This window comes from Haliotis cracherodii, unplaced genomic scaffold (assembly GCF_022045235.1).
Source record: "Haliotis cracherodii isolate W230 unplaced genomic scaffold, xgHalCrac1.p SCAF_3, whole genome shotgun sequence".
Classification (NCBI taxonomy): Eukaryota; Metazoa; Mollusca; class Gastropoda; order Lepetellida; family Haliotidae; genus Haliotis; species Haliotis cracherodii.
In genome coordinates this window covers 4,192,480-4,217,526 of record NW_027266286.1, presented here as the reverse complement: position 1 = coordinate 4,217,526, position 25,047 = coordinate 4,192,480, and the positions used below count along the sequence as shown (strand labels likewise).

The 25,047-nt window shown below is 38.7% G+C and overlaps 1 protein-coding gene across 7 annotated transcripts in view; it reads left to right on the top strand.

Moving 5' to 3' along the window:
- LOC139475854 (protein still life, isoform SIF type 1-like) overlaps positions 1-25,047 on the top strand; it is a 289,628-nt gene that overhangs the window by 227,637 nt on the left and 36,944 nt on the right. For all 7 annotated transcript variants that reach the window (XM_071259064.1, XM_071259059.1, XM_071259062.1 and 4 more), the window contains one exon: positions 22,055-22,188. In XM_071259064.1, the coding sequence (XP_071115165.1) occupies positions 22,055-22,188 (134 nt within the window). The remainder of the gene's footprint in view (positions 1-22,054; positions 22,189-25,047) is intronic.

Genomic DNA, 25,047 nt, shown 5'->3' with positions numbered 1-25,047 from the left:
TGATGTTCACATTGGCCTCACGAGGTAGAGCATACCATGATGTTCACATTGGCCTCACGAGGTAGAGCATACCATGATGTTCACATTGGCCTCACGAGGTAGAGCATACCGTGACGTTCACATTGGCTTCACAAGGTAGAGCATACCGTGACGTTCACATTGGCCTCACGAGGTAGAGCATACCGTGACGTTCACATTGGCCTCACAAGGTAGAGCATACCGTTACATTCACATTGGCCTCATGAGGTAGAGCATACCGTGATGTTCACATTGGCCTCACGAGGCAGAGCATACCGTGACGTTCACATTGGCCTCACAAGGTAGAGCATACCGTTACATTCACATTGGCCTCATGAGGCAGAGCATACCATGACATTCACATTGGCCTCATGAGGCAGAGCATACCATGACACTCACATTGGCCTCACGAGGTAGAGCATGCCATGACGCTCACAATGGCCTCATGAGGTAGAGCATGCCATGACGCTCACAATGGCCTCATGAGGTAGAGCATGCCATGACGCTCACATTGGCCTCACAAGGTAGAGCATACCGTTACATTCACATTGGCCTCATGAGGCAGAGCATACCATGACACTCACATTGGCCTCATGAGGTAGAGCATACCGTGACGTTCACATTGGCTTCGCGCGGTAGAGCATACCGTGACGTTCACATTGGCCTCACGAGGTAGAGCATGCCATGACGTTCAAATTGGCCTCACAAGGTAGAGCATGCCATGACGCTCACATTGGCTTCACGAGGTAGAGCATGCCATGACGTTCACATTGGCCTCATGAGGTAGAGCATGCCATGACGCTCACATTGGCCTCATGAGGTAAAGCATACCGTGACGTTCACATTGGCCTCACGAGGTAAAGCATACTGTGACGTTCACATTGGCCTCACAAGGTAGAGCATGCCGTGACGTTCACATTGGCCTCACGAGGTAGAGCATACCGTGACGTTCACATTGGCCTCACGAGGTAGAGCATGCCATGACGTTCACATTGGCCTCATGAGGTAAAGCATACCGTGACGTTCACATTGGCCTCACGAGGTAGAGCATGCCATGACGTTCACATTGGCCTCACGAGGTAGAGCATACCGTGACGTTCACATTGGCCTCACGAGGTAGAGCATGCCGTGACGTTCACATTGGCCTCACGAGGTAGAGCATGCCATGACGTTCACATTGGCCTCATGAGGTAGAGCATGCCGTTACATTCACATTGGCCTCACAAGGTAAAGCATACCGTGATAGCTAGCATGATAGAAAGGCGGGGAACATTTAATGTCCAACTGTCAAATATCTACTCCAAGTCTGGGATGTCGACAGTAAACATGGGAAGCATTTTTATCTCCTCACATCCCTATGCAAGTGGCATCTTGTGGAGGTGGGCTACATTAAACAAATGCCACTTCGCTGTCCTTAATTACTCTGTTAATGGCAGCTTTTGTTCCATTGAAAGTGAAATTATGTCCATGCATGGCCAGACGGTTGTGGACATTTTGGATCGTGGAAGCAATTGCCTGCCCTTCCTCGCCAGCATGTGAGTCCTTGTACAATTTACTGACGTAATTGAAACAGACTCTGTAATTGCTGGAAATGTTGTCTCAATCATTAAAAAGTAAGAGCTGCCATTTTATTATTTAAACAGCCATGTTTGCTCATTAAGGTTGAAATAATGAGTGAGTAAGTTTGGTTTTACGTTGCTTTTAGCAATATTCCAGCAATATCACGGCGGGGGACACCAAATATGGGCTTCACACTAAGGTTGAAATAATGCTGATGTGATGTTAAATAGTAACTCACACACTCACTCACCTTCGTCAGACCAGACAAGTTGCAGATTCAATTTCTAGGTATATTAGATATGATGTTGTTGTAGGAAGACTTAGAAGGGGATTGGTAGGCTTAAATTAACGATGATAAAGGGTACCTGACATGAGTTTGCTCAACTTGGTTTGTGTGTCATTCATCTTTAGTTTGTTTGCTCTACTTTTGAACACACGTTTCATCATATCGGCTTCAGCAGTGATGTTTACCCAAGTAAATGATTGGTCCTGGGTTTTCTATTCATCATAAGTGATCTTGACCCAATAGGAACCATTTCATGGAGAACATGGCCTCAAAAGACATCCAGGTGAGCTAACTAATGATGATGGTTGAGCACACATCATCCGTCTGCTGTCCAGGTTTGGTTTCCTGATGAGTACTCGAACAAATATGGATGGAGTTTAGCCATGTTTTGTTGGCAGATGTCCTTCATGATGGACAGATGAAGAGTGTTAAAACCAGACAAATATTGATGGAGTTTATCTATGTTTTGTTGGAGGATGTCCATCATGATGGACAGATGAAGAGTGTTAAAACCAGACAAATCAGTCCATGTACGTAACAGTTCACCTCACTGGTTGCAGACTGGTTTCCAGTTAACTTCGACAAATATCCATTGATTCCGACCATATGCGAATTGTAGATAAGTCATTGCAAACCCATATCCCAAAGAAAACAATTCAGCAAAGGTCACATGAGAGTCTTTAAAGTATAGATACTGTTTTCTGAATTCTGCTAGTCAATGATGGGCAGAAGTGAAGCAAATGATTGTGCCCGAACTATGAGTGAGTGAGTGAGTTGGGTTTAACGCCGCATTTAACAGTATTCCAGTTATATCGCAGCGTGTCAGCTTAATGTGGGAGGAAAGCCAGGAGTGATGAAGGTCTCAGACGTTTACTACTTCCGTGAAACCCACAAGCATGGGTATGGTGCTGACAAACCTAGAAACATAACCGGGGCGAACCGGGAATCAGACTCAAACTATGATATGTCTTGAGATTAGTTTCCAGATCAACATGAAAAAGTAGAAATGAAATTCAGCTAAATTTGGTTCGTGAACTTGTTTCATCATAAAGAAAGATCAGGTGTGATAGCCTGCTACCGCGGTCAATATTTACCAGGATCAAACTGTATGAGACTGATACTGGATGATGACTTCGAAAATAATTGATGGACTTAGGCCAAATTTAATTTGTAGACATTTGTAAAATAAATGGGAGTGTGTGTCGTTATCTGATTCGTTGAAAAAATGTTATATGGGTTATGGAAACCTGATAAGTTTGTTCTCAAGGGACTATTGGTTTTGTGTAGTCTTTACTGCAATAAATGTTCATAGTTTATGGTCAGGATGGGAGGATTTCTGGTAGACTCTTTTCAGAATTGCTGTCAGTTCCATTTATATTGCAGTGACAATCATTTTGTTGTAAGCCGTTTCATCTTGAGCCATCATGTAAAGAGCTCTGCTCTGATCTGCTGGCTGTGATTGCTGTGAGTAGGTGGATGGAGTCTCAGAAAGTGTCATTGTGACATGGTGTGAAACATTTACACTGGTGTTTGTTTGCCTTCATTTAGACATGGAGGGTGAAAAGCGTCATGGCAATATTTTTTAATCGGTTTCACTTTGACGTTTGTGTTTTAGAATCTGGTTGGTCAGGCAAACCACCAGAAAAAGATAAAAAACTTTATTGGACCTAAATTTAACCACATATGTAACAAAAAGAGAAAGGAACAGTCCCTTTAAGTAAACAGATCATCAGATGGTTTGGTGTTCATGTTGATTAATGGAGAGACCACCCCTCTCCAGCCCACTCGACTGACTCGATCACGTCAACATGGTACCAACGGCATTCTTGTTGTGAATGTAATTATGAATGGTTGTACCTCTCATTTTGTTAACTTTCAATATCTGTCACAAAGATTTGTGTATTTGAGCTTGCAGGATTTATAAATTATGTTTTTATGTCCATTCTATCTAATATCAAACAATGTGAAACACAAAAATCAATATGGCCGGTATACTAACTTGTGTGTGTGCATGATGTATTGATATTTACTTTGATTTTTTGGCTGCCTCCGTGATCTAGTGGTAGAGCATCTGCCCAGAGAGCAGAAGGTCTGGAGTTTGATCATACCAAAAGACTTAAAAGATGGTACTTGTTGTTACCCTGTCTGCCCCTTGGCAGTAAGGGGCTAAAGGGGCTAAAACCAGGACTGGTCGGCTCGGAGTCAATATACCGTGTCTGAGTGGTGTATTCATGTTAAACTGCGGCATGGTATCTTAGTGTATACTATAAATCAGCATCAGTCCAGACTAGTACAAGCAGCCACACACACACACACATACACACACACACACACACACACACACACACACACACACACACACACACACACACACACACACACACACACACACACACACACACGTACGTCGCTATATAAGTGCAATAATCTCTGGCGTGACGTTAAACCCCATTTCGCCTCACCTCACCACACCACACCTCACCTCACCTCACCTCACCTCACCTCACCTCACCTCACCTCACTTTGATTTTTGATTTTGGAGTTAAGATATGTTTGGTCAGGCAGTGTGAAACTCAAAAATAAATATGGCCATTGGAATGCTAATTCATGTGATATTCAGGGTATTATTTCGTAATTGATATTTCAATGAAAGACTTTGGTTTGTCAAGTAAACAGTAAACACCCCCAATGTTATTTATGTTGACATGTGATGTGAGAGAGCCCACTAGTCACGTCATCCCCTGTGTGAAGTTCGTCAGTGGTGCGTCATTGTGTCATGTGACACAGTGTCACACCCACAGGTGCAAATTGAGATAGGGACAGAAAGTAACAGGTAGTTGACTGTTCAGTGCATAACATTCACATGATTCTTGTTTCCATGGAAACTTGGGATTGAGAGTGGCTGTTCAAAACAAACAACAAAGTCAACAGGGGCTTTTTTAAGGCTTCAAAATGTTTGAATCACTTAAAGCTGCAACTGCATTACCAGATTAAGAGATCTGATTACATCATTAAGACTTATTAACTTAAATGAGGGAGAGGTTTTATTCTGTCATCTATATATCTGAATGATAGCAATAATCACATTTAAATCATTGCAATGACATGACAAGGGTTAGAATGTATGTAAACCTTGTCATGTCATTGCAATGATTTAAATGTGATTATTGCTATCATTCGGATATATAGATGACAGAATAAAACCTCTATATATATATACCAAGAGCATTTTAAACCAAGAACATGTAAAACCAAGAACATGTAAAACCAAGAACACATATAAATTTAGAACATTTATAAACCAAGAACACATATGTACGAAGAACACATATAAACGTAGAACATTTATAATCCAAGAACACATGTAAACCAAGAACACATATAAACGTAGAACATTTATAATCCAAGAACACATGTAAACCAAGAACACATATAAACGTAGAACATTTATAATCCAAGAACACATATAAACCAAGATCACATAAATGTAGAACATTTATAATCCAAGAACACATTCAACCAAGAACACATATAAACGTAGAACATTTTTAATCCAAGAACACATTTAAACCAAGAACATTTAACCAAGAACAAATATAAACCAAGAACACATATAAACCAAGAACACATTTAACCAAGAACAAGAAACCAAGAACACATATAAACCAAAAACACATTTAACCAAGAACAAGAAACCAAGAATACATATAAACCAAAAACACATATAAACCAAGAACAAGAAACCAAGAATACATATAAACCAAAAACACATATAAACCAAGAACACATTTAACCAAGAACAAGAAAACAAGAATACATATAAACCAAGAACACATATAAACCAAGAACACATTTAACCAAGAACAAGAAACCAAGAACACATATCATAATCATTCCTGCAGTGGTTCAGTTGAAAACGTAAAACCCACATCTAGTATGCAAGTATTTAACCTTCTGTGCAGAACCGCTTTCAATCGTCCCCTGTTGACAAGACTCAGTCTCTGATACCCTGTCCCCAACTGATGAAAGCCCCTAATCACTGTTGCCGCCCACAGTTACCACATCAACTCCATTCAACACACACAATCCATTATAAAACCAACTAGCCTGCATGTTGATACAAGATTCTATCGACCAGCCTATAATCCCAATCTTACTTTACTGCTCGCAATTCCTAAGTCCTCACAAATATTATTCTGTCAGAATCGTTGACCATGAAGGTTTTTAATTCTTCACGGTCAGTGCTCCTATTGGGTCACTATTATCCTGTCAGACCATTTGACTGGACATTACTGCGGGATTGAGTGTGGCCAATTTGTGGCCTTGATGACCGGGGGTGATAAATAATGGTGAAGAAGCCGCAGTGATGTTGCCTAACCCCCGGTATTACTCTGGGAGATTGGTTTATGCCCCAAGATGGCGCTGTGTTTAGTTTTGAGGCTGTGCTGTGGACCGATATTGACACTGAGTGACCATAGGTTTCTTTGCTGCTTCACAAAAAGGAATGTTTATTTACCAATTTCACTTCTAGTGTTAAATTAAGCGTCTGGAAATAGCAAATTGAAAATCAATATTTTGACTTCTAAGGAACACTATTTGATGTATTTTTTTTTCAAATGTAATATTCACATGTCTGAGCTCCGTAGCAGGAGAATAAAGGCCTTGTAAGGCTTGTTTATAGCAGCTCAGTTGTCAGGTTGTCTTATACCATTTCAACATCTGTCCATAAGTTTCTTAATAGCTATACTGAAATTTATATTATCAATAAGGTAACACTGCCCTTATGATTTTGATATAATGTATAACGTCACAACGTTACTTTTATACAGGAGTCATGACGTAGGCTTGTAACATGTCCATATTTAACCAACCAGAGTGGGTAGCCTAGTGGTTAAAGCGTTTGCTTATCACGCCGAAGACCTAGGTTCAATTTCCCATGGGTACATTGTGTGAAGCCCATTTTGTGTGTTTTCTGCTGTGATATTACAGGAAGTGGTGTAAAACCATACTCACTCACTCATTTGACCAAACGAGCTTTAAAGAGGTCTTGGGCCTATGTTCAGACGATGTCTTGATGTTGTCATTTGTGCTATGTTAGACACTGAGGTGAAATGGGGTTTAACATCGCATCCAAGATTATAGCACTTATGTAACGACTACATGTACGTGTGTGTGTGTGAATCCTGGACGGGACTCAACCCCCAAAAAGTACAAGAATCTGTACTTTACTAAGAAAGTGTTATCCCAAATATAACATTTGTTACAATCTAATATCTCTTGAATATAAGTTAATCTTCATATATTAACCAACATGTATGGTATTTGCGTTTCTTTGGGCATTGAGTATATGTACAACTACAAAATACAACAAAGTCGTTATTTAACTGCAAGGTATTAAATATCATGACCACTACAAACACCTAGTACATGGCGGACACAGAGGGCAATATTAGACAGAACTTTACAGATGTTGTTCCTCCTAAACCAGGACATATTCAGATGTATTTCTTTATTATTTTAGTTTTTCCAACCCAAGCTAGTTTATGAGTAAAACATCCATAAACACGACATGACATCAGTGTGGCCGTACTTCTCAGTTTCATCAGCTGGTGTAAACGATCTGATTCCTCCCCCATGATATAACTGTCATATCCAAGGTGATATAACGTCCGTGTACCATTCCTAGAGGGAGGTAGGGTCTAACAGCTAATTCAATTGGCTCTCACTGTAGGATCCTGTCATATATACCACGACCCCAGCACAGACACACAACCAAATTGCTTATGTGCCAATAAAATAAGGACCTGGCGCTGAGCACTGGTAAATGTCACAAGTATATTGCAGATGAAGGCTTGTTATGAAGTCCGGCAATTGTCGGCGGAATGATGTGCGTGGACTTCATGACAGTAGTGCCGGACATTAAGATAGTTTTTATTGGTTCTTCCCTATTAGTATATTGCATTTAGCTCCTGGACCGTGCATTATGGGATTGAATTATTCCATATTGATTCGCTGAGAAACTTGGTCTGTGGAGTGTGATTTCATCAGTGGGCAAATTTTCTTTTGATCTGTTATGTCTTATTTTTGTTTGAAATTGATGAAGATTGAGTGGTGTTTTTATCATGTCAACAGGACTTGTTCAGTACCCACCAAAATAGATTCCATATCATGTGATGCTGTTAGCCTTCATGAAACATCACTTGAATATACTAGCATCCTGAATGGTTATTCTTTTGTAAATAAATTATCACATGGTCATACCATCAGATTAGTGATAAATAAATAAAATAATATCTATTAGATTCATATATGCTTGACTGACACAGATATCCATCATTACCACCAAGTCCGGCAGTCATTTAGTTGGTAGAACGATGCCCTTACTTTAAACCCTTCAGACTAGTTGTCAAGACAGTAGTATTCATTAGCTGACCAATCAGGTCAGTGAGCTAGCAGCAAGCATGGTCATTGCTAGTGTCCTAATGACTATATTGTCATATTCACAGTGATAATAACACTTGGATGCCCAGTAGGCACTGCCCTGTGTCCACTCTCTCTCAGCTGACCGCTTCCTGCCCCTGGTTGGAAGGTAATACATCCCCTGGATGTTCTGATTGAGTAATAAATTGCTGTGTGTTATGGCTGAAGGACCCACTTACACTGTTGAGGACATCATTAGTCTAATTTAGTAGGTTTAAGTAACAAGACTCATTCCTAGAGAAAATCACAGAATTAGGAATATTGTAAGCTTGAGTGGTGACTGGATATGAAGCCTATTCTAGTGTAAGGGTAGAGCAAAATATCTTGTCTCCATCCGGCTCTGTAAATAATTTGTGTGAGTCAAAAGTTGGTTTGAATATTTCTGGTTCTTCATCACCAAGTTTATTAACCCTGACGATTCTTTGTTCATTACTTATATTTTGATCAATATTTAGATATTACATATTGAAAAGACATTTAGAAGATGACAGTTTGTGGAAATGCATACTTATGCAATTAAGTTAGGATGATATGCATCAACCAAGTCGGCGAGCCTGACCATCCTGTTAGTCGCCTTTTACGACAAGCAATTTATTTTCATTTTAAAAGAAGATGAAAGTGACATGGTGATATCGATACTATTTGTATGGCACCTTGTCCAAACGATCTGCCATTGTCAGTTCCTATATGGACACTACAATAAGTGGAGTAGTACCGGTATATATCAGCACCCCTGGTCCACACTGTAAAACTGTTACACGTGTTATGATGGGGATAACACTTTCTTAGTAAAGTACAGATTCTCCCACATTTTTGGGTTGAGTTCCGTCCGATGGCTGAGTGGGCTAGATTGCTGACTTTGTGTGCTGGCGATGAGGTGCCTCACTCTGGCATAGTGGGTTTGATTCCCGGATGGGACTCAACCCCAAAAAGTACAAGAATCTGTACTTTCCTAAGAACGTATTATCCCAAATATAACATTTGTTAAATTTGACCACTTTCTAAATGGCATTGTGTATTCATGTAAAACTGTTCTTCAGATTTCTTACAAGTTTTGACTAAAATTGATTCTGCTGAAATATGACGTTATTATATAAAGGAGTAAAAAATATGAGAAAATATGCAAGGGCGGATCTAGCATTTTTAAAAATGAGGGTCGAAAAACAAAATCGTCTCTCATTGGATGGGTAGAGGTTGTCTACAACAAGCTACAGTTTAGTTTTCATTTTGAATGGGTGGGTGGGGGGGGATGCTCACCCCCTAGACCCCCCTCTGGATCTGCCTATGATTCTTTTTGAGATTTGATGTTAAGGACTATAGCATGGCTTCCCTACTGATCCTGACCACAGAGCTTTGGTCGGTCCAATCATTGTCTGGGTTATTTATTCGGCCTCAAGACATTTGTATCAGTTGCCATCTTGTTTGATGTAGCCATTGGAAGGAAATGTACCTTCTGGGGGCGGGTATTACCAACAATTTGGGCATCGTGTTTTTCTCACCCTGTCTTTTATGTGAGATCCTACGCTGTGGATACTTGGGCAAATTGTTTTCCAATTTAGCTGGTATGGCTAACAGAAGACTATGTTCATTGTGGCATACATTTATGTATGTCTAGAGGGGATTAACGACCCCATGGTTTTCAATTCACAAAGGCAAGGTTCAAGTGTCCCTTCGTGTTTTCTTTTTATCCTTGTAACAGAAAAACACAAATAGGAAAAAAAGTTTTATGTTGTGCATAAGCCGCCCAAAATAGATGACAAAAATACTATAATTTTATTGTCATCATATACAAATTTAACTTTATTTCAACTTACTAAAACTAATTTGTTGGTAAAAACCCAGTAGAGGTCTTGTGATCAGTGCCTTGTGAAGATAAAAGTGGCAAAACCATTGTTATAGTAAGGTATATCTCTGCTGAAGGGAGAGTTCCTTGTATGATTCCGTCCAAGTCATGAGCATCAGAGTATGTCTGAATCACTTTCAGTTGGTGATTATACCAGGTGTTCGTGAAAAGGAGCGCATACCCTGTCCCAACTGTAGCACCCATCACAAACACATGGAAAGGCAAGTCAGTTGTTCACCTGAACAGACACTGTCATTGTATCCCTATTGCGTGGATTGATCCTCATGATACCGATCACTGGATTGTCTAGTTCAGATTGGATTATTTACAGACTGCCATCATAATGTTGGACTATTGCTGAGTACGGTGTTTAACAAACAAGCAAATGTAAGATGTCATAACTTGTCGGAACGGTCGGGTAGCCTAGTGGTTAAAGCGTTCGCTGGTCATGCCAAAGACCCGGGTTCAATTCCCGACATGGGTACGGTGTGTGAAGTCCATTTCTGGTGTCCCCCGCCATGATATTGCTGAAAAATTGCTAAAAGCGGCATAAAACCATAGTCACTCCCTCATAACTTGTCCCTATTTGATGTTTTAGAAAGTATGAGATAAATAATTGAGTTAAACACAAGACAAACAAAGAATGTAATTTAACTTAACAAGAAAACTCAAATGATTTAAAAAAAATATGTTCATAGGATTTTTTTCAGCTTTAAAATATTCCATTTATTTCTTTTTCTATTTTGACCATTCAGCTTTCACATATAACTTTTACCCATAAAGGTAATGTTATGTTTTATTTGCAAATGACCTGTTTAACTCAAACCCTTTGACATGGACTTGGAGTGTGTGGTTGGCAAACAGTATATTCCAGTGTCTACCTGTTGGTCTATTCAGGGGTCATGCTTAATCAACATTACAGGTGTAAACCCCCCTAGGGACTTCAGCCTGTTCAAACACCCAGTATAGTAATGCCATTTTGTACATGTGACTTACCTTTACACACCTGTAATTAGGTTTACCTGTCAGGTGAGTGCTGTTGTCTGTTCATTGTCCTCTGTCGGGCAGGTATTGAGAGCTGGGTGATGTTTAACTTAGAAACAATGGAGTCTTTGATGTGTTGGCTGGGTGAAACCAGGTTGGATAACTGTGAAATTAATCGCATTCTTTTGGAACATTTCCTCGCTTGAGTAAATCTTGGTTAGTTTCTGCACATGTTGTACCCAGAGAGGTCATTCTGTTTTGCCTTTTTTTAAATTAAAAAACATTTTTGCTTACAATCACCAGGTTGGAAAGATTAACTTCTTTTGACTTCTATCAGTGCAACTTTTTCCTAATTTAAATATAAATCAAAGTATACCTACAAATCTAAATATAGACTGTCACAAGTCTCTATGGCAATATTTATTAGTTTAAAATTTTTTTTCTAGATTTTGTAAATAATAATTATAGAGCCTTGGAGCAAGACTAATCAGAATATGAAGACAGTGTTTTCAATTTCTTGTTTACCGGATAAAAAACACCCCAAAGTTGTGATGGTTTTGTGTTCATTTTTAAATTTTAATTTGCTCCCCTTTTGCCACATTCACTTCATGTTCATCTATTATTTGTGAACATATGTTCCTTGCAACTATCTATCAGAAATACAGTTGTTTCCATACAAGAGCAAGATGCTTGGTTGCTGAGTTCACTGTTTGATTACATCATTTGTCAGTGCCAGCATGTCAGGCAGCGTGACAGTCAGTTCAACATGTGATTACGATATTAAACACTGGGGTGTGAATTGGGCAATATATCATGCACAATGTTATCCTATCCTATGACTAAACACCAACACCCCAGGTAATACTTAGCAAGCTCTCCACCTCCCTGACACCGCAGTGCTGTAATACTTCTCCGCAGCCAGTAATTACAGCCGTATAGAACCCCTCTGTGGAGGCGAAGGGTCACTTTATACCACCCTGTTGATAGTGGTCATTATCACACAGCATGTTTGACCACTGGCCACAGAGTTCTTTGTTAGTGTAGCTGGCCCTGATCAGACAGGCAGGGCTCTGGTGTTTATTTGTTATGGGGATGTAGATTCAGTAAGGGCACAACCGCTTTGTTGGTCACTCAGTGTCCAGTGTGGAGGCTCTGACCTGACTCTCATTAACTGGACCCTGTAATGTAACAGTATCCACACCTCAACACAGGGATGTCAGGAATCTAGGATACCCTTTAAGAAGCCGGGCAATGGTCAACAGATTGGCCAACTCAGACAAGGGAATACTGAGAACATTGTGCTTGCCTCCAAGGAATGGATACTCTGCAGTGTATCAGACTCCCTCCCTCCACATCACATGTGGATCTATAAGCTGGGATAACTTTGAAAGCTGCTGTGTAAATGGTCAACACATTACCTAACTGACCAGAGAATGATGTTAGACGGAAGAAATTGACGTTCAGTGGTGTGGAACTTTAGAAGTGGAAGCTGTGATTGGTACAGCATGGATTGGTTACCAAGACAGAGGTGATAATTTGAAGATGCCGGTGTAATTAGATACTCGGCCTATTGGATGTACCCCTCTGCTTCCTGGTCATAGACTGATCAATCGTGGTGTTATTTCAGACCAGGCTGATGTAATTAACATGTTTGTTGGATAGCCTGGATGAAACAATCCTCATCACATGTCTAGACGTAGATGATTTTTGCAGAATCTGGTGAGGTACTGGCAGCTCTGAGATGTTGGCTGACATGTTTATTGGATAATTGGAGTGGATGTGAAGCAGTGGTTCCCACATGGGAGGTGTTGAATGGGAGGAATCAGTCAACAGATACACCTTTACTACACTGGGACTTGATAATATCTGCAGATTTTGAGAACCAGAGTCGTTTGTTCACCTTTACATCAAAAGGACTGTAAAACTCCCAAGAAAGATATGTCACGCTTATCTATAAAGTGTATCTAAACGTTATTTTAAACAGTCTGCTCAAAACAGGGCCAAACAGAAATATTCATGAGAATACAAACTGGTAAGTGTATTTGGATTATTCTATTTCTTTATGAGTTAACTTAGGAGTTTGTACAGTTAAGTGTTATGTTATAATCAGAGTTACAGATATAAAGCAGCGTTTTTGTGTAAAATCCCCCCCCCCCCCCCCCCCCCAAAAAAAAATATATATATATATATATAAAAAAATAAAATAAACATAAAAAATAAGAAATGCTAAAACCCAATTACTTTCAATAAACTTGTGTACAGAAATGCATGCATTAAATGAAAAAATCAAATGTACAAAAACAGCACATGTAAATGCATTTTCAGCATGTGTACAACAGAGCTAATTTCCGGAACTCATTTACATTCCGAGTCAGGTCTATATTTAGAACTGTTATATACATCTGAAACATTATTTATATATTTTTTAAATCTTAAAATCTTCTCTCATTTTAAGAAAAAAAACAATAGAGTGAATAATATATGAGTAAAAAATATTGGTTACCCAATAAAAAATGAAATAACCCAATTAAAATAGAAACCTTCGAGTAAAAACTCAATTGCTCTAAAACTTCTGGGGCTCTTGTATACTACCAGGTAGTTATTCAGCTGTTTTCCAGAATAATTACCAGGAGCAAGACCCATGAAGTTCTGGGGTAGAATATGTCTTCTGTCAGATGCTGATACAGTTTAAGTGTCATGTCAAAATACCAAGTAGATTTTAGCTGTGTTCTGGAGTGAGCACCAAGAGTAAACTCTACCCTTGTACAGTAGAATGACCAGTAGAATGACCAGTAGAATGACCTGTAGAATGACCAGTAGAATGACCAGTAGAATGACCTGTAGAATGACCAGGAGAGACTTGCCCTGTCGTCTCTATCAGTCTGGTTTCAGGCCAGTTATGTTTGTTATGTTTTGAGACCATCATGTCCTCCTCTTCCTCCACGGCTAAGGGAGGTAAACAAACATGTGCTGATGACAAGAGTGGTTAATCTAAACAAATGCCACCACAGGTATTGTGTGTGCCTCTTAAACAGCCACCTGAGGAGGGATAACGAGTTTACTTAACAATACACACAATCTGCTGAGCATGTCTGGACTCTTCTGAGACCAGTGCATATTCACTTGGCAATACACACCAAATATATTGGAGGTGTTGACAGCTAACTTGCAGATTTAATTACCTGGTTTTACGGTGGACTGGGGCACATGGTGTACATCTGTTTCAGAAGAGGTAGGCACAGTGACCCATTGTTCTTGTAATTGTGAGCATGTGACAGCGGCATGAAAGAAAGCAATGGGTGAGGTATTGTTTTTGTGGTGTAAGACAGGGTGCTGTTCTCAACCATGTTTATTCATGTATACATATGATCTTTAGGTGAAACTCAACATCTTGGTCTTATAATAAGAAAACATATGACTTATTGGATAACTTCTTCTGGTTTAAGGGGCGGTTGAGTAGCCTAGTGGTTAAAAGCGTTCGCTTGTCACGCCGAAGACCCGGGTTTGATTCCCGACATGGGTACAAAGTGTGAATAGGAATATTGCTAAAAGCGGTGTAAAACCCTACTCACTCACTCACTCACTGTTCTAATTTATTGCATTTAGTGATGTTTCGATGTAGATTTTCTTATTTACTCACCAACTTCTAGAATGTCAATTGTGTTTAATATTTGTATGTATGGGATAGAGCAGGGTGGTGTTCTACACCCTATTGGTTTATGCATACATGTGAAAGTCAATATAGTCATCTCTTTACTGTTACATTTACCAACAATACATTTATTTTTGTAAATATTCTGCCATTAGGAATGTCTTTGAAAGCATTTAGTTCACATAAACTGGATGTTGAATAATTTTTCTAATTCTCAACATAGACATTTCATCAAGTGAATATTTCCTTTTTAAATTATCTGTTATGGAAGTATAGATCATCTGCGTAAGTAGAATGATGGTTAGGTGTGTCATCTGGGTTGGCTTGTCCCTGCTGTGTTGTCCGCTGTGCATGGCAGGGGATGGTCCATCACAGCAACTGTCACACAGGCCGTGTCAAACTTCCTCATCTGTGCCATATCTAAGGTCTATGCATAAAAATTTAAAAAACACCTCTCCACAATGCTGTATGACAAGAGTGATGACTTCTACTTTCCAATAGTCAACTTCCTGTATATGTGTTGAGCAATATATTCTAGCAACCCCAGCCTTTGGTGCCTACATTTCGCAATTTTGGGGGAGCAATCAAGCATGCTCTTCCCAAGATTTCAAAGAGTGTCATTCGACTCTTGCTCAAAAGTTGGATCAGGGTTACAACATGTGAGGTCTTTTATGCTTTTATGGTAGACACTTGAAGGACATTCCCATATTTGATGCTTGTTCCACTGATACACTTCTGGTAAGCGCCAGTAAATCTGAGTCCAGTGATTTTTTCTCCTCATATCATGAATGACTCCCGCAAGTACAAAGACAATACTGAGGAAAATGATTGATAAAATTTATATTTTCCCATATCATACCATGAATATATATCAATATTTATAACCAAATCTTATGTTCAAGTTTTTCTAATGTTATGTGTACTGTACAAATGGCAAGACTATAATAAACTATTTTTTGTGGTCACTACCAACTCCATAATGGTGATCTTGCCTTGACCCCAGGCGCTGTAGATGGAGGCTCCAGCCACCATCCACTTCCTGAAAACAGGGCTATTTGCCTGCTACTGACCTTTACCCTTCACTGTTGGACATACACTTAACATGGCCTTGTGAAGTCCCACCGGCCATTATGGACACTGGGACTCTGAACGAAAACGTATTGACCACCCACTGACCAAAAAGTAAAGTGTAATATTAAAATATCAATGCAAACACAACAGGGAGCTGATTAAGAATATTAATAAATATATTAATTAATTGAGAAGTAAATATAGGATATATGTCTGAATATTAATGAATATATTAATTAATGAAGATGTAAATGTAGGTAGTGTCAAAAATATATTGTTCAATTTGTAATGCCATTTCTAACTTCCTGTTGCATAGCAACCACAGAAGAAGGGGGTCAGAATGGAAAAGAATTTATTTGCGTTTTTTTATCCTTGGCTATAAATGTTTGCCCAGACATAAGAAAATATCCGATTAATTAACTATAAAAATATTTGTCTTTCTCAAAAACTGGAATCAGGAAATAACACATGGCAGAAAAAACAGTGGATACATCACCCTGAGGAACAAATTTGCTTAGTTGATCACTAGGTCTCCTAAAGCAGGTTACATCCACACCAGCATCCTTGTTGTATGAGTCCCTGTGTGTCAGCACTGACTGTCCGGGACTCAGAACAAGAGAGGCAATCACTGTATCATTGCTCCAATATTTACAATTTTCAACATTCTATAGATAATTGTTCCAGACAGGACATGATTGGAAGTTTATTTTGTTCGAAAAATGATCGCAGTACACATGATAAAACCTAAGAGGGCGGACGTACAGATGTATATAGTTATACCAAGGAATTCCGTCCGTCCATCCCTCCGCCTGCCCTTCCATCTGTCCTACTGTCTGTCCCTCCTACCAAAGACTTTTTTTCAGTGACCTATAACTTGAACACTCTTCATAGATTTTTTTCCAATTTTGGGTACAATTTCTTTGCCAATAGGAGAGGTGCAGTGCAAAGTTTAATTTCAATTTTTCGGATTTCCGAAAAAAATACAGCTTTTTTCATTTTGGACTAAGAATTTTTTTACTTCAACATTTGTCTGACCTATAACTTGAAAACTACTGCATGGATTATTTTCAAATTTTGGGACCAGTTTTCATACTAATAGGAGAGATGCAGTGCAAAGTATGATTTTCAGAAAAAAACATGATGCTTTGGGTGTTGTTAACTAGAAACTGTTTTACTAGACCTGTAACTATTAAGCTACATCATGTATTTTTTTCTAATTTGGGGTACAGTTTCTATGCCAATAGGAGGGGTGGAGTGCAAAGTTTGATTGTGTTACGTGGGTTTTCTATGAAAATATTGCTTTTTTCATGTTTTGAATGTAGAAATATGTTGGAGTCGAAGTCGGGGGTATCAGTGAGCCCTGGTCACTTTTTGTCTCGTTTAAATATCAATGACTTATATTTCAGCCAGAATTTAATGAGGGAATAATATTGTATGTTTTGTTCCTTGGGATGAAGTTTGTTTATTCTCCATATACAAACCTTGCACATGTGTGATATGGCCCCACATTATGTGTCCACATTAAACATGTATCCCTTTAATTTATTAGTGAAAGGAAATACACACATATTATGCTGGAACAGTGTGCATTACTTCCCATAAACACCTAACTGAAAACCATTGAGTGTTAAAGTGTTATCATGGATATCTAGTGGTCAGATAAGTGGCAATGCTTCCTTGAGACAAACAAAACACTTTGTACAGGCCACAGTGTTGCTGTTTAGGACAAGCGAGCTACGAGCTACGCTGAGGCAGAACACGGTAACGTTACACAGGTGCATGTGACAAGCTGGGCGTGTATCAATATGCAGCTATTGTAGTCGACATATGACCTTTGTAAATTACTCTATACTATAAACTATACACTGTAATTCTGGGTGATTGGCACACGGTCAGGCTGACACAGGGGAAATGAGGAGTGTTGCTGGTAGGTGCCAAGTCAGTTTGCAACGTCACAGTTTGAAGGAGTGCTTTAAATTTCAAGTGTATTGAACAAAACAACTTGCTAGACATTGATGCCTGATTTGGCTTAGGTGATGTGTGCTGAACAACAGGTTTGGTGAATATGAATTATTATTTGCTACTGTTTATTATGACGTTATACATTCCATGTTACCACTATTTCTCTAGGTATGGGATAATAATTTTGTAACTAGCCTAGCCACAAAAATATACTGTGCATATGATTTTATCTTACATGTTTCCTGGTGATGAATATATACAATGCACAGAATGGAAATAATATGCAGTTTCTTTTTGTGCTTGGTATATTTGGTTATGAAGTCAGTTGACATGGATTTCAACTTTTTTATTTTTCAATGTGATGTTTCAGTTCTGATGCTACTAAAACATCAGATTGAAAGATTAAAGTTCAAAGGTCAACTCTGTTGTCATTGATATTACAGTTTCTATTATGCAAAATGGTTGACAACAATAATCTGGACTATAGACAGACTGATTTATGCTTTATGCAAAACTCCATGGCAAATAGGCAAAAACGTGTTTCTGAAAGATTGAGATAGTTATGTTAAGAGGACACTACCATCTATTCTGACTTGTAACAGAAGCTCTGATGGCATTATCTGTCACATGTAATCTCTGTTAGGAAAATAGTATGTAATTGTTTGATTGACAAGTTCCTGTCTCTGAGAGCAAAAGGTGTGAATATTTGATTTCATCACATTACATCAAAATGTAAATCTGTGCAGAGAGGCATATTTTAGCCCAGGCCTGATATGTCACTGTCATTTCGTTTGACCTTCTGTGACTTTCAATTCAGAACATGAACCTGTAGTTATTTGGAAGTATTTCAGGGATAGTGAACGATGTTATGGTTTTGTTGCCCTGTGCTATTTCACTCTATTAGAGTTTTGATATTGTCTTCGGTAAAACTAATAATGTTATTACAGATGTTTTAATCATTTTTTTCAAACAATATTTATTTCCACTTGGTACAGTGAAAAGGGATTGATAAACAGGCAGAGCCTATATAAATATCTCTCCCCGACAATGTTCGAACAAGCAGCAGTAGTATATATGTTATACAGTAGTATAGACTTGATATTAAGTCGATGGTACGTCAAAGGTAAACAGTTGTTAGTGAGATGTATATAAGAGTGCATGATAATCATTTTATCAGGGGGTAGCCAAAAGATGTCCCTCATGATGGCCATAGAGTTGTCCATTTTGCAACCTTGAAAGTTTTGGGGTTTCTCAGGAACGCTTTTATGCCCCAATTACTTCACATCATCCATACTCAAATATGTCATTATGGTTATAAAAATGTATGCTACTTTAAGGGTATGTATGCCTATTTCAGTTTATACATAAGAAGAACACAAAGACCGGAGAAGAGTCTCAATTGCAGGCTCAATTATTGACAGACCGCCGTCATATAGCTGGAATATTGCTGAGTGTGGTGTGAAACAACAAGCAAACAAACAAACATACATGCCCCTTATCTTTCTTCTTTATCTCCCATTCCTCCAAGTAACCATGGTAACTTGCTCCATGTTTACATAACCATCATATTCTACAAAACAAGAAATAACTTGGCTGGGCTTCCAAGTAGATAAGACCATGCAGGACACTAAACATGGTAAACATTGCGTATTTCACAATGAATCTGTACCATCAATCAAGAACATTGATTTGACTGGAGCTCCACTGACCCCCATGGAGGAATGCAGGAGTTGTTTTGTCCTCTGTGTAATCCCATGTAATTCACCTGCCCCCAGCTGGGAGCTTCACCTGGGCCCATTGTTTCACGAACAATCAAGACAAAGGCGGGACAAATACCACAATCACCTGGCAGCTTTAACCACTTCCTCAATTCTCACCTGGAGATAAAGGCCGTTACATGGCTGTCAATCAAAGTGTTACCTGAATCTTATGTGTAGATGACTGCAAACCACAGTCTTATATAGTGTTTGAGAGCAAGGATTCAGAAAATGACTTGAAGATTCAGGTGTACAAGTATTTTACACAATGAAAGGCATGTGGTTTATATGTTAAATGTGATCTTTTCTGTGAGAAAACTAGTTATGTACAGTTTAATTGGTATTATCATTTTATAGTAGATTATGTCTTTTAATTAGTATTTTAATTAATATTTTAAAAATTTATCCTTGAGTGAAAATGCTCAAAAGTATGTATAAAAATGTATGGCTCTGAGTGTAATTTAAATAAGAACAATCCTTTACTCAAAATGTTTCACTTGTCTAATTGGGAACTTCTCCATGTTTGTACTTAAGGTATTTGATAAATATATGTGAAAACCAAGGATTTTGTTTGCTTTTATTAATCATCACAAGTTTTTTACTGATATTTTAAGGAAGAATTTGTATCTGTGCGGAAGATTTGATATAACACCTTGGTGAAATTCCTTCAAGTGCAGATTGTGTTTTGAGAATGTATTTCCTTGGTCGTTGTTGATTCAAACAACACTGGGTTGTTGACAACATTAGCATAACCTGTGGATCTAGCAGCCCTGTATTTGGATGTCTGGTTAATGTTAATACAACATTTAGTTACTGCACGTTTAAATGTTTTCACAAGTGGGCAATATTTTTGCCTAATATTATTTATGTTTTTCTGAAAGATAAAGAGACGTAAATTTGTTTCGTTCAGACAAATATGATGAGGGATGAAGGTAAATGTGATGTATCTGAGAGTGATGCTGGTATGATCAGAATGCTGGTTGTCATGCGTGATGCAGTGGGTCGTATGTACTGGTTGTTGTGTTTTGGAGTTATCGCAAGGTATATCTGTGATATACCATATAGGTTTTATTAGGAACATTGCATATTTTCTTTTGCCGATTTTCTGTCTTTGCAAAGTGTTTATAGCTCATTGAACATAGCCAACCAGAGGAGTGATGGTGGGTGGGTGAGTGGGTGGGTGAGTGAGTGAGTGGTCGGTCGGGTGAGTGAGTGAGTGAGTGAGGCTGCAGTTCCAGCACTATTCCAGCTGTATCATGTCTTCCTCTAAATAATCATGGGCGGTCGGGTACTCTAGTGGTTAAAGCATTTGCTCGTCACGCCTTCCGAACAAAAAGTTTTGTTCCCGACATGGGTTCCAATCTGTGAAGCCCATTTCTGGTGTGCCCTGCTGTGATGTTGCTGGAATATTGCTAAAAGCAGCACAAAACAAAATATACTCACTCACTCTAAATAATCAAGTTTGGACCAGACAAACCAATGACGGAAAATACAAACAACCATTCATAACATGAGGATAAGATTACACATGATCATCCTAAATCGAACCCCCCCCCCCCAATTTCTTTCAGTCCAATAGCAAACATGGGGTAGTGGGGACCATTTCGACCTTCATATTATAATTTCCCCCTCTTTTTCATTATTTTCATGTTAGCAAAGTCTCTGACCAACTAAAAAAATGATCCTAGTTTTTTTTATGAAATAACCAAATTGAACAATACTTTTTTTTAATAGATGAGCTCAATTCTACTTTTATACACTGAAAAATAAATAAATTGGTTATAAATAAAAGCCACAAAACTCTTTCCATTATCATAAGCTTCATACAGTAATACCTACACCTTTGTGTATGGAAACTAATACCACATTTTCAGTATATGTATGAAATATCATAAAGGTAGGACCTATTTATGTTTCCGTAATCAACGGCATAAGCGCCCACGGCGATATTTGCTGATACATATATTGGCTAGAGAACAATCCCAATTAGCACCCCTTCCGCTTGATACAATGTTCAAAAGACTTATTTATTTGTGTATAATTCGCACTCGTGTTATACGCACCCTTAATTATGGGCAATTAAATTCTGGAAAATAAATCTGTCCTGTATAAAACACACAGACTTTTCTTTTGTATCATTTCAGGCTGTCAGCATAAACCACGAAGTTTACGAGCTTTCACCTTTTTTGTCTTACCAAAATTATGTTCTAATAAGTGTGACCCTATTTCTAATTTTGAGAGTGCCCCAGGTACTTATTACGTTGACTACGGTATATGTAATTAAATTATCAACACATGTCCTACCATAGAAAGGTGTGTTGTTAATGTCCATGTTATTGTCCAGTTCCTGGGCAGAGTTTAATAATATCGCAAGGCCTGCTGATTCTCTTGTTGAATGTTAGAAGTTTGTCCGAGTTTTAAGTGTTTTTGTTTTCTTTCAGGTCCAGGGCATAACCATGACCTTCATACAAGGTCGTCTGGCGGCAGCAGTGGCGGCAGTCGCAGCAGCACACATAGCGACATCATCAACCAGCTCGGAGAGGCGGGCGATGTACGACAGTATCTCACAGTTGATGTAAGTTGATCATATAATTCAAGACATTAATCCGGGGTAGAATAGGTCTTCAGCAACCCATGCTTGTCATGATAGGTGGCTAGGTTTGCCTAAGAGGCGACTAACAGGATCGGGTGGTCAGGCTCGCTAACTTGGTTGATGCATGTCTTCGGATCCAAATTGTGTGGATTAATGCTCATGATGTCAATCACTGGAGTGCAGACTCGATTATTTACAGACCGCCGTCATCTAAGCGGAATATTGCTCTGCAGTGTTAAGCAACAAACAAACATTAACACCAATGATCAGTCTCTAATATCGGCAGAAACAGATTCCATGGGGCATAATAGCAAAACAATGATCAAAATTATATGAAACGATCACTGATGGACTTCAGGTCCTGTCACCACAGTTCTAAATGTCTTGGTGCAAGGAAAATATTGCATGATGGGAGTAGTGTCAGTCATAGATTTGTGAGATGAGATCCTGGCCAAGTCCATGTACACAACAACATAGATCATGAAGGGACATAACCATGTTGAAGATGAATTTTATGTTCTTATGATTTGTGACCAGTATTCTAGAGCAAGAAGAAACTCTTTTCCCAAGCTTCTCGTTACCCCTCCCTCTATTGAGAATTTTATAAAACTTATGTCAGCTGAAAACGAATAAATTATAAAAGCTTAGGTAAATTTCTCTTCTAAGTCATGAACATTCGAACGGAAACACAGTGTTGAATGGTAAATCATTGTTAAATCTACTCTGCATGCGAATATATATACAGTATATTTCCATTGTATTATGGGCCGGTGGCCTGAAGTACCGAACAAATTTGTCTGTCTGTCTGACAACATAGATCTGTACTCCTGCTTTCAACCATTGGTTTGTTATGCCCTGGACTTACAATATACAGGCTGGAATCAGTCTGACCAGCATAAAACAAAATTCACTCACCGACAAATTGGCACCAACGCTTGCTAAATGTTATCTTTTATGCCAGATGTATTTTTAGGATGTATTAAGACATAAAAAAAATCATCTGTTTTACATTCGTAGATTGATGTAAGTAAAAATAAAATGTCTGAATGAAATGAAAAGTGAGCTATTTTAGTTTTGAAGCATGGCTTAACTCATCATATTTGACAGGGAAGCAGATATCTTGTGATCTGCGGAAACTGTAAATTACCCAGGGATATATATAGCATCGTAATGTCATACTGTGTGGCTGCTGAAATCCTGTTGTGTCATCTTTATCACAAGGACAGTGTGATGATGTGTCACTTTAGGAAACTCCTTTTTGTATGTTCACAGTCATTCTGTATGCTTATTTGTTATTTTAGAAACAACCAACAATATAGTAACCACTGACCCGAGAGAAAGTAAGGGCCTAGTATTCCAGACGCTTATTTCTTACAAGGTTTCTTAGTCGGGATAAGTTATATGCCGGCAGGCAGGAAACATAATGAAATCAGATACCTTCTCAGTGTTTACCTAAGGTTAATTTCCACCAAACAAACTTTACATAACAATTTCAAACCAAGAACAAAACAACAACAACAAAACAACAACCAAAAACTATTTTCATTCAAACAGTAAACATTTCCCTACATTTCATACATTACTTTTACTGTTTGAAAAATTGACTTAAAATTGACCTTACCAAATGATGAGTGTAAAAATGTAGGTCTTACAGCTTATAGTCCACCATATCAACTCTACAGAAGTGAAACCATGACTGCCTAGTGAAACCATGACCGCATAGTAAAACCATGAGCACCTAGTGAAACCTTGACCGTCTAGTGAAACCATGAGTGCCTTGTGAAACCATGACTGCCTAGTGAAACCTTGACCATCTAGTGAAACCATGTGTGCCTTGTGAAACCATGCACACATAGTAAAACCATGACTAGGCAGTCATGGTTTCACAAGAGGGTCATGGTTTCACAAGGCGGTCATGGTTTCACTAGGCAGTCTTTCACACTGAAGTATATAATGATACTAATATAGTCCAAAGTGCACCCAGTTCATCATGTGCAGGTGCCCACAGATGCCCTCTGTGTCTGCAGCAGGAAGTAGACATCCTGCTCTGTGTCAGTGTTTCAGTAGGTCGTCCAGCGTGGCGGGGGGAGTGTAGCAAGGATTAACTCATTCAGGCCGATGCTGATAAGAGGGATTTACAGGTAGTCAGGCTTGTCGAGGTAATGGTCGAGTAGCGGTCCCCGACTTGCCAAGTTTTAATGGTGACTGAACGCCTTGTTTAGATATGTATACTAAAAAGAAGTTAAAGGACACCCCACAACAAATTAACTATAGTAATATGAAAGAAACAAGTGTTCTTAACTAGTTGTATATATTATTGCCGAAATCAAATTGTTTGTCATAGTCATTGAATTTTTCTATGTTGTCCACTTAGCTGCAGTGTTGATACCGTATTCGACGTAATAAGCGCTCAGGGTGCTCTCCAAATTAGAAATAGGGGGTTCTTATTTGAATATAAATTTTGAAAGATCGTAAATTTCGTGGTTTATGCTGACAGCCTGAAATGATACAAAAGAAAAGTCTTATCGTCTTATATGCGTACTATACATGACAGATATATTTTCCAGAATTTAATTGCGCATACTTAAGGGTGCATATAACACACGAGTGTGTATTATACACGAATAAATAAGTCTTGTGTACATTGATCAATCAGAAGGGGGGGGCTAATGGGGATTGTTCACTAGCCAATATATTAGACAATATCGCTGTGGGTGCTTATTAGAATGGGGCGCTTATTACGTCGAATACAGTATGTTTTTGTGAGTATGAGTGTACAATCTTTATAAATGTTAATGGAAGGTTTGGTCTTGTACTACATCTACATGTGTTACTGCTTGG